At 38.5% G+C, this 15985-nt stretch overlaps 2 protein-coding genes across 2 annotated transcripts in view; one reads left to right on the forward strand and one right to left on the reverse strand.

The window, feature by feature from the left end:
• Window positions 1–15985, reverse strand: part of CDH23 (cadherin related 23) — a 2508764-nt gene that overhangs the window by 1120333 nt on the left and 1372446 nt on the right. The window lies entirely within an intron of this gene.
• The window catches only part of VSIR (V-set immunoregulatory receptor), a 297502-nt gene that overhangs the window by 230650 nt on the left and 50867 nt on the right, over window positions 1–15985 (forward strand). Inside the window, exons 4-5 of the mRNA XM_044056945.1 lie at window positions 139–249; window positions 6530–6557. Of these exons, the coding sequence (XP_043912880.1) occupies window positions 139–249; window positions 6530–6557 (139 nt within the window). The remainder of the gene's footprint in view (window positions 1–138; window positions 250–6529; window positions 6558–15985) is intronic.

Raw genomic sequence — 15985 nt, forward strand, 5'->3', positions numbered from 1 at the left:
CTGTAGGTTTGAAACAAAAATTTAACATTTTAATAATTGTTTTAAAAGTGCTCATAAATTCACATCAAGTATTCATTTGCATGTCTTACATTTTGTTATATAATTAATATGCCTTACATTTTTTTTTCACTTTCTCAGCCACCACTGTAGCAGCCCTGGCGACCGTTGGGTGTATCATTGGGATCCTATCGCTGCCACTAATCCTGATACTAGTGTATAAACAAAGACAGAGTACCATCAACAGGAGAAGTAAGTATGTATGGCCATTTTGTAATGTTGCTGTAGAATGCCTGTACTAGTGTATAAAGAAAGACAGAGTACCATCAACAGGAGAAGTAAGTATGTATGGCCATTTTGTAATGTTGCTGTAGAATGCCTGTACTAGTGTATAAAGAAAGACAGAGTACCATCAACAGGAGAAGTAAGTATGTACGGCCATTTTGTAATGTTGCTGTAGAATGCCTGTACTAGTTTAGTTTATAAAGAAAGACATAGTTGGTTTATAAAGAAAGACAAGGTTGGTGGCAACGCACGATGCATCGGAGACCATCCAGGTGCAATTAACCATAGGCAAGACTGCTCTGCAATTTGTAGCATGTTACAGGCCACCCTCTCAAACTCAGGAACCTCACATGGCCTTCCTGAAAACATTGGAGGGGATAAATGTATCTCCAAACACCATCATACTAGGTGACTTCAACTACCCTAATATAGACTGGGAACACTACTCAAGCCCGAACACTCTAACCCAAAGATTCCTGGAGTTCATAAACTCAAATGCCATGGAACAACTAGTCACCATCCCCACAAGAGGTGAAAACATACTTGATCTCATCATCACGAACATGGGATCAAAATGTTCAACACCGAAGTATACCCCTCACTGGTGAGATCAGATCATAAACTAATCTCGCTGGAGGTCCTCATCCCGCCCCACCTGAAACAAAAAGACCACAGTGAAAAACTTCTCAAAAGCCGATTTCACACTTCTAAAACTAGTGTGGTCTCCTTTAAGGCCCCTGAGCCAGTGGTAAACATTACTCAAACCGCTGAATCACTTACAAATGCCTTCTACCAGCACCTACAGGACTGCATGGATCAGGCAATCCCAAACAAAACTAAGACTCTCTGTACCAAAGGCAAGCGTCCAGTCTGGTGGACCCCAGCCATAAACAAGCTCTACAACAAAAGGAGGAAGCTACTACAAGATAGAGCAAAATCCTTGAAAGGTAAGACACCTTTGATCATTATAAGTAAAAACTAAGAGCTCTCATAAAATCATCCAAGGCAAATTTTGAGAGAAAAATCGCCAAGGACTCTAAAGACAATCATAAGGCCTTCTTTAGCTATGTTAGAAACCTAGGAGGAAACTCCCAGATATGCTCAGAATTAGTTCAAAATGATGTGAAAATTACTGAACCTACACACATTGCTAACATACTGGCTGACAGGTTCAGTGCTAACTTCTCCCCCTCCCCAAAAGGAGAGATATCTATTCCAGAGGACTGTAGCCCCCAAACATCTCCAACGCCCAGGTGAGAACTGCCCTCACTAAGGCAAAAACACAGCATCCATGGGACCGGATGGTGTCCCCGGCTGTGTGCTTCATGAACTCAACGAGGAATTAAACCCACAGTTAGGACAGCTGTTTAATCTTAGCCTCACCTCAGGATACGCACTCCAAGGAGTGGCGACGGCGACTGTGGTCCCACTTCATAAGGGCGGTGCCTCCACAGACCCTGGAAATTACCGCCCCATTAGCTTGACAAGCCTTATCTGCAAAGCCATGGAGAGGATCATAATGGAACTCATAAATAAAGACATAGGGAACTTGCAGACTTTGGATTCAACCCAGTTTGGCTTTGTCAAAGGCAGATCCTGCCTCTTAAACTTGGTTGACTTTTTCGAGACAGTCACCAAGGCCATTGATGAGGGAAAGGCAGTCCATACAGCCTACCTCGACCTGGCAAAGGCCTTCGACACAATACCCCACTCAGGTATCATCGAAAAACTCATCAGCTTGAATGTAAACCCATACATCACAAGATGGGTTGCAAACTGGCTAAGCGACAGAACCCACAGGGTCAGAGTTGCTGGCGCCATGTCAGACTCAAAGCCTGTCACAAGTGGTGTCCCACAGGGCTCAGTCCTGGGTCCACTCTTGTTCGGCATCTACTTTTCTGAAGTACAAGCAAACACAGGAGGGTTATGGCTGACAAAGTTTGCAGATGACTGCAAACTGGGCGCCATAGTCGAAAACACATCTGACACAGATATCCTCCAGAAGGGCCTCACAGAAATGGATAACTGGTGCCAGAGCCATGGCCTGAAGTTAAACGCCAAAAAAGCATAGTCATACCCTTCAGGAAAAACAAGGTTACCCCTAGCTACCATATAGGTGGCAATCCACTGAGCACAGAAAAAGTCATCAGGATCTGGGGACCCAAGTTGACAGTAGTCTTTCGTTTGACACTCATGTTGCTAAAGTAGTTAGGAAAACCTTCTATATCGCCCACCTGATCATGAAGGGATTCACATCTAGATCAAGGGAGGTCATCGTCCCCTGTACTCATCACTCATTAGACCTATGATTGAGTACAATGCCCCGCTCGAATGTATCTGACCAGACACCTGATGCAGCTTGAAAGGCCCCAAAAGTTCCTCACCAAAAGGATAAAGGGTCTCAAAATATGTCTTATGCTGCCCGACTGAAAGAACTCCAGCTTTATTCAGTCTCATACCGCTTGCTCAGAGGTGACCTGTGCCTGACATATAAGGCCATGTCAAACCCAGATTTGATGAATATGCTTCACCTCAAAAATCTAGATCCCTCAGAACCACAAGGGCGGGAGACTTAAACCTTGACACGGTTATAAATAGAACGTGCTGGAGGGACAGATTCATCACCCAGAGACTCCCTATGCTGTGGAACAAAATCCCGGTACATGTGAGGCAGAGCACCTCGCTGGCCTTGTTCAAGAGGAATCTTGACCAATGGATGGGAGATCGCAGATATACCCCAGGGATTACTTCAGTGTCACTGCTTGACAGAGGCACAGAAAAATGATAGGCATAGTTTTTATTCAAACTAAAGGGGTGGCGAAAGCCACATAACTATGGGCTAGGCTTATAAATGCCCTTGGGCAGATAGCCTAGTATGAACCTATGAACCTATGAACCTATGAACCATCAACAGGAGGAGTGAGTATGTACGGCCATTTTGTAATGTTGCTGTAGAATGCCTGTACTAGTGTATAAAGAAAGACATAGTACCATCAACAGGAGGAGTGAGTATGTACTGCCATTTTGTAATGTTGCTGTAGAATGCCTGTACTAGTGTATAAACAAAGAGTACCATCAACAGGAGAAGTGAGTATGTACGGCCATTTTGTAATGTCGCTGTAGAATGCCTGTACTAGTGTATAAACAAAGAGTACCATCAACAGGAGAAGTAAGTATGTACGGCCATTATGTAATGTTGCTGTAGAATGCCTGTACTAGTGTATAAAGAAAGACATAGTACCATCAACAGGAGAAGTGAGCATGTACTGCCATTTTGTAATGTTGCTGTAGAATGCCTGTACTAGTGTATAAACAAAGAGTACCATCAACAGGAGAAGTAAGTATGTACTGCCATTTTGTAATGTCGCTGTAGAATGCATGTACTAGTGTATAAACAAAGAGTACCATCAACAGGAGAAGTAAGTATGTACTGCCATTTTGTAATGTTGCTGCAGAATGCCTGTACTAGTGTATAAACAAAGACAGAGTACCATCAACAGGAGAAGTAAGTATGTATGGCCATTTTGTAATGTTGCTGTAGAATGCCTGTACTAGTGTATAAAAAAAGAGTACCATCAACAGGAGAAGTAAGTATGTATGGCCATTTTGTAATGTTGCTGTAGAATGCCTGTACTAGTGTATAAAGAAAGACAGAGTACCATCAACAGGAGAAGTAAGTATGTATGGCCATTTTGTAATGTTGCTGTAGAATGCCTGTACTAGTGTATAAAGAAAGACAGAGTACCATCAACAGGAGAAGTAAGTATGTATGGCCATTTTGTAATGTTGCTGTAGAATGCCTGTACTAGTTTATAAAGAAAGACATAGTACCATCAACAGGAGGAGTGAGTATGTACGGCCATTTTGTAATGTTGCTGTAGAATGCCTGTACTAGTGTATAAAGAAAGACATAGTACCATCAACAGGAGGAGTGAGTATGTACTGCCATTTTGTAATGTTGCTGTAGAATGCCTGTACTAGTGTATAAACAAAGAGTACCATCAACAGGAGAAGTGAGTATGTACGGCCATTTTGTAATGTCGCTGTAGAATGCCTGTACTAGTGTATAAACAAAGAGTACCATCAACAGGAGAAGTGAGTATGTAGGGCCATTTTGTAATGTCGCTGTAGAATGCCTGTACTAGTGTATAAACAAAGAGTACCATCAACAGGAGAAGTAAGTATGTACGGCCATTATGTAATGTTGCTGTAGAATGCCTGTACTAGTGTATAAAGAAAGACATAGTACCATCAACAGGAGAAGTGAGCATGTACTGCCATTTTGTAATGTTGCTGTAGAATGCCTGTACTAGTGTATAAACAAAGAGTACCATCAACAGGAGAAGTAAGTATGTACTGCCATTTTGTAATGTCGCTGTAGAATGCCTGTACTAGTGTATAAACAAAGAGTACCATCAACAGGAGGAGTATGTACTGCCATTTTGTAATGTTGCTGTAGAATGCCTGTACTAGTGTATAAACAAAGAGTACCAACGGCCATTTTGTAATGTTGCTGTAGAATGCCTGTACTAGTGTATAAAGAAAGACATAGTACCATCAACAGGAGGAGTGAGTATGTACGGCCATTTTGTAATGTTGCTGTAGAATGCCTGTACTAGTGTATAAAGAAAGACATAGTACCATCAACAGGAGGAGTGAGTATGTACTGCCATTTTGTAATGTTGCTGTAGAATGCCTGTACTAGTGTATAAAGAAAGACATAGTACCATCAACAGGAGGAGTGAGTATGTACAGCCATTTTGTAATGTCGCTGTAGAATGCCTGTACTAGTGTATAAACAAAGAGTACCATCAACAGGAGAAGTAAGTATGTACTGCCATTTTGTAATGTCGTTGTAGAATGCCTGAAAGACTTGAAAGTCAACAATGGCAACTGCAGTCATTCAGAATTCACTTTAGTTCTAGAGAATGAGCAAACAAGCAAGAATTTATCTCCAAAAAGGTGGAAAAATACATAAACCAGGATGACTTTCATATCATAGAATGCGGCTTGTAACAGTTAATTTTGTGAGGATACCACACATCATTTTGTTTTATTACTATTTTTATTATTAAACAGAAGTTCAGGACAATGAATATAAGATGTACTATTTGAAGTGTGTGCGCAGCCATAGCTTACACTTTCTCCATTGTAGTTATTCATTTTTGAAAAATGTTGTCACATATTGCTAACATTATGCGAATATTGTTTTCAAAGAAAAACAGAATTAATAGGCAATACAGCAATTAACTTAAAAAGTCACTACTATTAACACTGAGTTTAATGTTGTATATGCAAGATGAGGGCTCTCCAGTTCAGAATAGGGGGAAATATGTACCATACACACACACATACATACTCTATATATATATATATATATATATATATATATATATATATATATAGGTTCCCTTCATAATCTCGAAATCCTAAAACCTGAAATTTCATATAGTCGAGCTCATATGATCGAAGTTTTAGAACTTCGAAATTCTAAACGGAAATCTGCCTACAGAGCGGAATGGGAGATTTCCATTTTCCTCGCTGTAGTTCGATCTCGGTGTTGGTATATTTAAGTAGCGGGGGTGTGGGGGGTGCAGTGCGGCTTGCCCCCCTGCAGAAACATTTAAACAGCTGTTTTTGCTTTTATTTTGGATTTTTTTCGGAATTTTGATATTCTGAATCAGCGATCATATGGTCTCGACAATATGACATTCGACGTTTTGAAATTTCGAGATTCTGAAGTGAATCCATATACACACACACACAAGGAAACCAAGACCTGAGTGTCAGTTTGTGAACTGTTCTACAGACTTTATGTTATTTTGGTTTAAGAGGGCCACAGACACATTTGCCCTGCTCAACATTTTAAAAGCCCCTGGACCTTTGTCATCTGTCCAAGGGTAATAACTTCAAGCTACATGTAGTTCTGGGTTAGGATTTGATATTCGGTTATAATGTCATAAATTGCTGATTAAAGGTTGCTGGATGGCTTTCATCCCTTCCTTGCACTGAATTACAGGAACTTCTTTTTAACAATATACCTCATGTGTTTGAAAAGATGATGACATGAGCTCTATAGCATTAGCCCACTTTCCAAAGAGGAATTTTAGCTAGAATATAAAGCAATCAAATCTGTGATAGACTTTAAACAGAGAAAGGCATGAAATTATTTGTTTTTATTAACTTAAGAGATTAATTAATCTGTGATGTATTTGGACATATAATCACCTTTGCCTTTTTATTGCAGGAGCCCATGAACTTGTGAGAATGGACAGGTAAGGACACTTCTGAACATCCAGAATAACAATAATGCATGTCTCAGAGCTGTTCTGTGCTAGTAATACTACGGCTTGGATGTACTTATCTTGAGCAAAGCTACCCAGAATAGATGTGATTTTTGTCTCACACTGTGAGAAGCAAATCATTTGTACCTAAGAGGAGCTTATTGTGGGAAACAATAAGAATTAAATCTGACTAGGAGGAAATTAAGTGAAATGGAAACACTCTGGTTTGCCAGATCTCAGAAAAGTTTTGTTTTACTAAGATGTATCAATTTTGTAACTACTTTTAGAATTTAGTTTCCTTATGAATGTACAGCAACTTTGTAATGCAAAAAATACAAATAGCCTTGAATGGCTGCACTAAGTGAATTCCCAGAATGCAGAAATGAATGTAAGAACATTGTATCGTGGGTGGTCAGGAACACAGTTCAGTAGGACTATTAATTCTAGATAGCCCAGATTAAAGTTAAATGTCAGTAACTGCTACTATTAGTCTACGCCTTAATCACAGAAGAGCAAGCACGTGTATTAAGGTATGACAATGTTCACTTTTACTGGGTGAGATAATTAGTCATCTCTACTGCTGTAACAGACCAGAGTAAGGCAGTTTAGAGCTCATCTTGACTGAGCTCTGTAAAAAAAAAAATCCAGCAAAGCAACTGTCCAACCAGAGTGATGTCATATAATTTTTACTGAAAATAAAATGTCAAATGCATTGCTAACAAATGCAGTGTGACATGAGTTTTGCATGCATTCTGAAGTTTATGCATTTGAGCATAGTTTATTTCACTTCCTAAAAATAGAGATAACTATAAAAAAGTTTTAGTTTCCCAATAACTGATGTGCTACAACTGTAACATGTGAAGCCACTGACACGTGCTTTAAAAAGTCTGGATCATATGGTTGCTTAAGTATGTGCCAAAAGTTAAAAGAAACAGACACAGCTATCAATAAGGTGCCGTACCTCACTACAATTATCTAGTAACACGCAGACAGCAGTCATGGAAGTAAGAACGACTGTAATAAATGCAGCCTTACACACCTAAAGTGATGAGATCCTGGGCACATTAGACAAGGGGAACAATGCTTGAGATGAAAGGACAATAACATCTGTTATGCACAACCAGCATTCTCTCCATGTCATGTTCAGGCACTGTTACACACAACCACCGAAAGCCACTTTCAGTGAACCAAAAACAATGTGTGCACTGCTTGGGAGACCCACCACAACACATGATTTAATATACAAACCTCACAGCTGTACAACAATAGGGAAAACAGAACACTTTCACTTCAGTGAGCATGATTTTCAGCGTAACAGTTTTGCACAATTGATACTCAAAAATACACAAACATATTATGTGTAGCAGCTTATTTTTTTCTCTCTCTCTTTCACTCATTCATGCTAGTTGCTTTGCACAAGTCCTTAGGTTCTGCACACTTGCCTACAAAAGAGCACATGCACTCACAGGAAACATGCAAGACACATGTTCAGGGGTTATGTAATGCTCCTGGTGGGCTCATGTCCCACCCTTGTTTGTAAAGTATCAGACTCTAATTTAGAAAAAGATACAAAGTTCAAGTATGTTGATAGCCCAAGCAAAGAAGAGTGGAAGACTGGTGAATGATATTTAAGTGAGACTGCATGAATACACACTAAACAATTACAGTTTTAACCAGACCTCTCAACAGTCCAGACTTTTGCAGAAGGTCTAATTTTTGCTTCACATTTTTGGTCTGTTTCTCATAATTTTTTTTGTTTTTCTCGCAAATCATTGAGGAGAGAAGTCAGAAAATAATGATAAGATGTTAGAGTTTCAGACATCATATCCTTCAGCAACATCATGTTAATGCAAAACATGTTATTCTATCTAGTAATTTTATAAGGGCATGACTTATTAGTAACTCTACCTTTGATTTTGGTACATTTCTTTATTGTATAAATTAGTTTTATTTTTGTTCCATTTAATGTATGTTTAAATTCTGGGCCAAGGCTGAAATTGGTCAAATGGGATCAATGATCTAACCCAGTTAATAAATTGCAAAAATAAATATATAAAAAATTGTCTCTATTTTTGGGCCTTTGCTTCAACCCATTATTTATGGTTTTGTCCAGATTTTTTGTCTTGAAAGGTATGGCTGTAACTGTTCCCCCATCTTTCATTTTTCCAGATTATTCATGCTACAAATGCATCAAAAAGGAACTTCCAGTACTTTGTGGTAGCATATGGGGGGGGGGGGTTCATATTACGTTATCGAAAGATAATGTAATTGAACGGCCGAAACATCAAAAAGTCCGCATTTTGAAACTTTTATTGTGGGGGCTGTGCCCCCCACACCCCACGCTAAATATATATTCCAACTTCAAGATTGGACTACAGTGAGGAAAGGGCAAATATCCCATTATACAACTGCCCCCTCCATTAATATTCAAAAACGTGCACACTGTTTGGTCAGCTTGCACATTGTAAATCAGAGTTATAGTAATGGAAAAAGGTCCGGTCGCCCAGACTTTTTCCATTACTATAACTCTTTTTTCATACTGTTTCACTATGTTAAATGAGTTTAACATAGCGAGACAGCTTTAAAAAAAGCAACAGAGATTCTCCGTTGCTTTTTTAAAGCTGTCTCGCGATGTTAAACTCCTTTAACATAGCAAGACAGTTTGTAAAAAGCAACGGAGATCTTGCTTTCTTCGTTGCTTTTTTCAAAACTGTCTCGCTATGTTAAATGGGTTTAACATACCGAGACAGCTTTAAAAAAAGCAACGGAGATTCTCCGTTGCTTTTTTTAAAGCTGTCTCACTATGTTAAACCCATTTAACATAGCGAAACAATTTGTAAAAAGCAATGGAGATCTTGCTTTCTCCATTGCTTTTGCCCACAGTTCTGATGTACTGCGTAGGCATACACATGCGCAGTACATCAGAACTGCCACAGAATACCGGGCAGCAAGGCGGCATTATACAATGCCATTATTTAAGAAAAGTAATTTTTTTTTTTCTTAAATAATGCCATTGTATAATAGCAATGACCCACGCCTGGGTGTGTGTAATGCTGGATTTAACCACGGTTGGCTTTATTTGGCCACTCGGGGTTCGCCCTCGTGACCAAACCACGCCAACCGTGGGTAAATCCAGCATTACCCACACCCAGACATGGATTATTGCTATAATCTTCACTGTACTGCGATCCCACAATTCAAACTTCGAAATGTGGCCATTTCAATGTTTTGCCCATTTGATTACGTTATCTTTCGATAACATAATAGGAACATGCATTTGGGAAAGGTAGTGTTAATTTAAGATTTATAATTTGAAAGGCAAGACAGATAAATACAAGCTATTGACTGAATGACTGTAGCATACAAGTTTATAATGTTAGTCGTCTCTGAGCACGGTAACTTTTCTTTATACAATACAGTTGTGTACTCCAATACTATATACATGTTTACTGTGTTCCACACACAAAAACAGGAATGCAGCTCGAGTTAAATGACCCCAAAGAAAATAGCAGCATACAACAACACACAGAACTTCAGGGATCATAAACAATGTAGAAGAAAAACAGCTTCTGTTCAGCTCAGTTCGTAGAATCAAGATATTTTATTTGGTAAGCGCTTTCATGGGAATGACTCCCACGTCTTCAGATCATTCAGTAAAATACATTTAAAACCACTCCATTTATATAGGAAACCCTAACTGATATCAATCAAATCAAGACTACACCACTTTCCAGTCATAAAGTAATAAGCACACCCTAATATATTCTTATTAAAACGTTATCTTTCTAAGTGCTTATATAGACAAAACCATGTTTGAAACACATATATAGACTACATATATGTACAACTGCATCTATCATTTCTCACTTTCTATAAAATATATTTTATCATCACAGAATCATAATAGTCCCAAAATTATATACACAAATGTATATTAGATCATATGTAAATAGATATATAAAGTCTATATATGCCATACAGATGCTACTAAATTTTTCACTAACAATAAAAATGCACATTAACAATAAAATACATGATAATCATAAGCATGAAAATAAAAATAAAGATAAAATACATCCCGTTATTTATGAATGCTCCTATTCTTCAAAATAGGCTTCAGGGGAATTAAGCCACTGCCCCTGTCAGCCTGTAATCGATTGATCCATCTCGCTTCTGAAGTCTCTGTCCTGTTACTGATATCACCCCCTCTCTCACAGTCATTCACCATTTCTATAACCATGAACTTAAAAGAATGATTTTCTCCTTTTACCAGTGTGTCTGGTCACTTTTTCATGCATAAATGAATATTAGTAAATAGGCTTTGAAATTTAAAACTTTTAAGTAGCCAGGCAGTCTCATAAGCTGGGCATCTAACTAGCAAATAAAATGTGCAGTATATTTACAACCAAATTACAAGAAACATCTTTGTATACTCAAAATGTCTGCAGCAACTACTTGAGATTTTATCTTGTAATAGTGGGTGAAACTGAAACCACTGCTAACCCCAACTGCTCTTACAGGAACGATACCAGCACAGAAGTTTTTGGGTTTGCCCCTCAAATCATGAAACTGCATGTCATATTATACACACTGTTTACATTTCTCACCCCCCCACCCACCTCTCTAGTAACCATCCTTAGAATAAAGATCTCCTATCTGTTGTCCCTGATTTTCACAGACATTGCTGATTTTGGCTCAGAATTGTAATCCCTCCCTCATAAAATCAATGACGTTTGAAAAAAGGTGGTGGATTACAATCAAAAAATGACGTGTTTCATTTCTGAAAATGTATGTTAATTCACGTTTCTCATTCTGTCAACTTTTTGAATCAGTAGCACTAATCTTTTAAAAGTGACCCTGGCTGAAGGCCTTTGTAATGATTATTTTTGGATTTGACCCCTACTCTGCTGATAAGAAGTTGAAATTCATGGAACAAACTGTCATAAACAACTCAGTCTTGTTGTTTACAAATGCATTAATACAGAGAAAATAATCTGATTTTGACACTGTGCTGAGTCATGTACAAAGTAGTCCTTCTCAGATGCACTTGTATTTTTAGTCTCAGTTCATTTACTTAAAGTAGCTCAACCATTTAGTCACGTTAATAGTTTTTGCTTCATTAGGATGTGGAAACAGCAGTGGAAAATCAAAGTAAAAGATAGTATATATGTGGTATGTCACTCCAACTGATGCAGAAGTTAAACAACACAGGGTCTTAACCACCAAAGTGTATGAATCCCAAAAGAGTACAGCCACGTTATAAACAGTCCCAAAACCAGGTTTTATAATCTTAAGGACATATCAGTGCTCCAGCTTCATGGTTTTTAAATGGCCAGGGCATTTTATTTCTAGTTGCTATTGGCTTGAATGTTCCAATAAAGATTTAGAAAGAAACAATGTCATGGGCATTCAGAAGCCCAGGGCTGAAACACTGCTTTGTCCTTCAGAGGTCATTTAAATATATCCAATGGACCTCCACTACAGGAGGTTCAAGGTATTACACAGTGATGACTCTGGTTTGGCTGAGTCTTTCTTGTAGTTTTTATGAAATATATTGTCTATGTGAACTTTTTACCCTTTGCTTTGGATTAACTCAAAATTACATACTTATAAAGTGAGAGTTATCCCACCTGTATCAGGAAAGAATTGTTAGGAGTTGTAGATAATTGGAGGAGTTAAGAACATGAGAGCAGAAGAAAGCATTAGCTAATTTGGGGGTGGAGTGAGGTCATCAGTCATTTTTAGGTACTCCACAACTGTTTTCTTAAATGGTGTGTACTGGTTGATCTGTCTGAGTTCTGCCGGAAGATGATTCCAATTTGAAGGGATAATTTTACTGAAGCTCAATTTAGCAGAGGCAAGACCAAAATTGGGTTTGGTTGGAGTTAAGGTGATACAGTACTAAACCTCTGAAAGAGTAAGAGGAAAATTTGATTTCAAACGAAAAACAGAGCATACAGGAAATAAATCAAGTAATGAAGTTGGATATTTAAGTATATTTAAGTATATTTAAGCATATTGTTAAGGAATTATGGCTTCTGTGAAGAAGTCTCAACAAGTTCAGCAGATAAAGTTCAGTATACTGACTGTCCTTTTGTAATGAGCTATCATTATCACAGAACCAGATTCTAGTGACAGAAACATTTCATGTGACCCAATTTACTTTCCTTTTATGGATAAATTTTAGGAGCTTATTAATCTAACAATTTGTCTTTACTTATGCAGTTTCTTGGCCATCCCTAAGAAGAACGGCCTTTTACCTGCACTGTGAATTCCTGAATTCAGACACTCTTACTTAACTCTGCTGCCAGCTTAGAAAGCATGTTCCATATGTATACTACTCTTTTTGTGAAATAAGACTTTATTGTTTCTCCCATGACCCACTCAACTTGTATCCTCAGACTGTTTCCCTTTGTTCTGGATATTTCTTTTTCTAAAAGATGGTATGTAATGTGACCTTATTGACTAATTTTTGGGTACATTTATATCATGCACTCATATTTTCCTCAAGTCTGAACAGGATTAACTACTTTAGCCATTTTTATGTAGGTGCTGAAGCAGAGTGTGTATCATAGCTGTTCTCCTTTCCTAACAGCCCAAATATTTATGTCAGTTCAGCTTAATACTTGATGCATATCTCAGTAGCTTTACCAATAAAATCCATGATATTCATGTACAAGTAGCTAAATACTCCCCTGACATAATAATCGCCACTGAAATATGACTGAAAGGTAATGTTACAGATCAGAAATTCTTCCTCAAAGGTATAATATCATTAGACATGATAGAAAAAAGTGTGTAGGAGAAGTAACCATAATGTCTAGAAATACTCTTGACAGGATTCTGTATCCAAACCCTAGTCCAACTTTCCATTAAGCCAAACTTCTCGTCTCTCTGCTAAAACTAAATCAACAAAAACCTTACGCACTGCTGCTCTCTGAAGCCCTCAAGGTGACGCATCCTATGCGAGTTCACCACCAATATACTACAAGAAACTATTACATTAGGAGACCTCAATATTGACTGACATTCTACTGTCCCTGATGCAAATTCACCCCTTCTTCTTCTTTCGGCTTTTCCCGGTTAGGGGTCGCCACAGCGGATCATCTGTCTGCTCATGATTGGCAATGGAGTTTTACGGTGTCGAGTTGCCAGCCCGGCACCCAACCTTCCACAGAAGGAGCACACACGCACGCACATACTCACAAGCAGGGCCAGTTTAGAGTGTCCAATCCACCTACTGCATGTCTTTGGGATGTGGGAGGAAACTGGAGCACCCGGAGGAAACCCACGTGACCACAGGAAGGACATGCAGACTCCACACAGAAGGCACCCCCAGCCAATAATCGTACCAGAGATCCTCTTGCTGTGAGGTGGCAACGCTAACCACTGCACCACCGTGGCCACCCAATGCAAATTCACCCCTAATAAACCTTTATGATTTCACCCAAGTTACAACTTTCCCCACTAGAAGTGGCAAAAGAAGTGGTAGACAGAAAGTATTTGATTGGATAATTACCACAAATGAGAATAATATTGGTAACTCAGGCTGCCCACCTGCAGTATTAGGCAATTACCTTCCTACCTATGCCCTCAGGTACTTTAACACACACACACAGACACATCTACAACCACATTCACAATGTAACTTAACAGCCTTTAACAAGGGCACCTTTATGACCATTCTAAAAATTGCAAGTGGGTCACTGGACACTGCAGTCATATATTTCAATACTATTTTTTTTATGTATACAAATCCTTGATCACTTAGCTCCCATTACAAAACAAAAAAGGTAAAATCCAACCCTGCTCCATGACTAACTAAGGAAACTAAACATCTCATGACACAAAGAGACAGAATATGGAAAATTTTTGTTGTTGTCTTTTGGCTTTTCCCAGTTACGGGTCGCCACAGCGGAACTCCGGTCCGCTAATGATTGGCAGTAGATTTTCACGAATGTCAAGGTGCCAGCTTGACATTCAACCTTCAACGAATGCACGCCCATTTACGCATGTCTTTCAAATGCCCACCCAACCATGGGGAGCACATGCAGATTCCACACAGAAAGCACTCCCCCGCACTCCAACTGAGAATCGAACAGGAGAACCTTTTGCTGTGAAGCAACAATGCTACCACTGGCCACAGAATATGGAAAGTATGATTACAAAATAGGAGCCAGGTAGCCCTTAACAAATTTAGACAAATGTGAAACTTTACAAAATAAGAAATAGAATCTAACAAACAATTCTATTACCTCAGTCTTCATGAAAAACACCTTAACAATCCCAAACTCTTATTTATTTATTTATTTGCAGTTTGTTTGCCAGGATAGTCATTGGGTCACAAGGAGCCCGTTTTCAATGGAGTCCTGGGGAGAAAAGCTCCAGAAAAATACAAATGCATAGTACACATTGCACATATACATTACAGATTATCTCATAGAAATACAAAGTAAATATGATAAGAAAACGTTAACAATGATGGAATACATCAGTATAGTTAATTAAACAGCAATAAAAAAATTTTTTTCTTTTGGAAATCAGGAAACAATCTGCTTAAGACAGGACAGTAAAATATTCCATCTTCTAATAACAGCAAAAATCCCAAATGTGCAGCTAATTAATCCAATACCCAGTTCATTCAAACTATATTTAAACTACTCTGAAACAACCAGTCAGACCTTCTCCTTCCAATAACCCATGACACTCAATTTTAATTCAAACCAGTCTCAACAACAATAAAACTACATCTCAAAATAGCTCCCAATATTATTTATAAACAATGTCTGCCCTGACTTTAGTACTGTTCTACAAACTTATACTCCCACAAGATTCCTCATATCAGAAGACAAACGTCTCATCTCATTGCATAAGACTACATCTGCAGGAAAAACCCTTTACTCCTATTCTGTTTGTAAAGCCTGGAATAACATTCCTACAAATATTAGAACAAACTCAAACCTAATGTCCTTCAATGTGCATTACTCATTACAGCCGAGTGACATCTCCAGGCATTTCTGCAGTTACACCCTACTGCTCCTCTAGGTTGAATATTGGTCAAATATTGCCTGTTCATATTTGCATTAATAATTCCAAAATCATGTTACATACAAGGTATTGGAAAATTTTATCTTGAAGCATACATGATAGCAAACACAATTGTATTTATATATGACCTCTGTCAATGGGTATTTGTTAAAAATGTAAGGTGATAACTTCAATTTTTAAATGCTGAAGCCACGCCCACTAGGAGTTAAAGGTACACACTCAAAAGAGCTCTACTGGAGGGAAGAATTCTTGAGTAAATCTTGGATCTGCTTTTTTTCCAAACCAGGTTAAGGAATAAAACTCCTGCTACATATTCTCTGGCTTCCTTGTCCCATAAATACTGCTGCATACCACTTTCCTTAACTTCTTCA

Source organism: Protopterus annectens, chromosome 14.part0, assembly GCF_019279795.1.
Source record: "Protopterus annectens isolate FY-2018-M chromosome 14.part0, PAN1.0, whole genome shotgun sequence".
In the NCBI taxonomy this organism is placed as follows: domain Eukaryota; kingdom Metazoa; phylum Chordata; order Ceratodontiformes; family Protopteridae; genus Protopterus; species Protopterus annectens.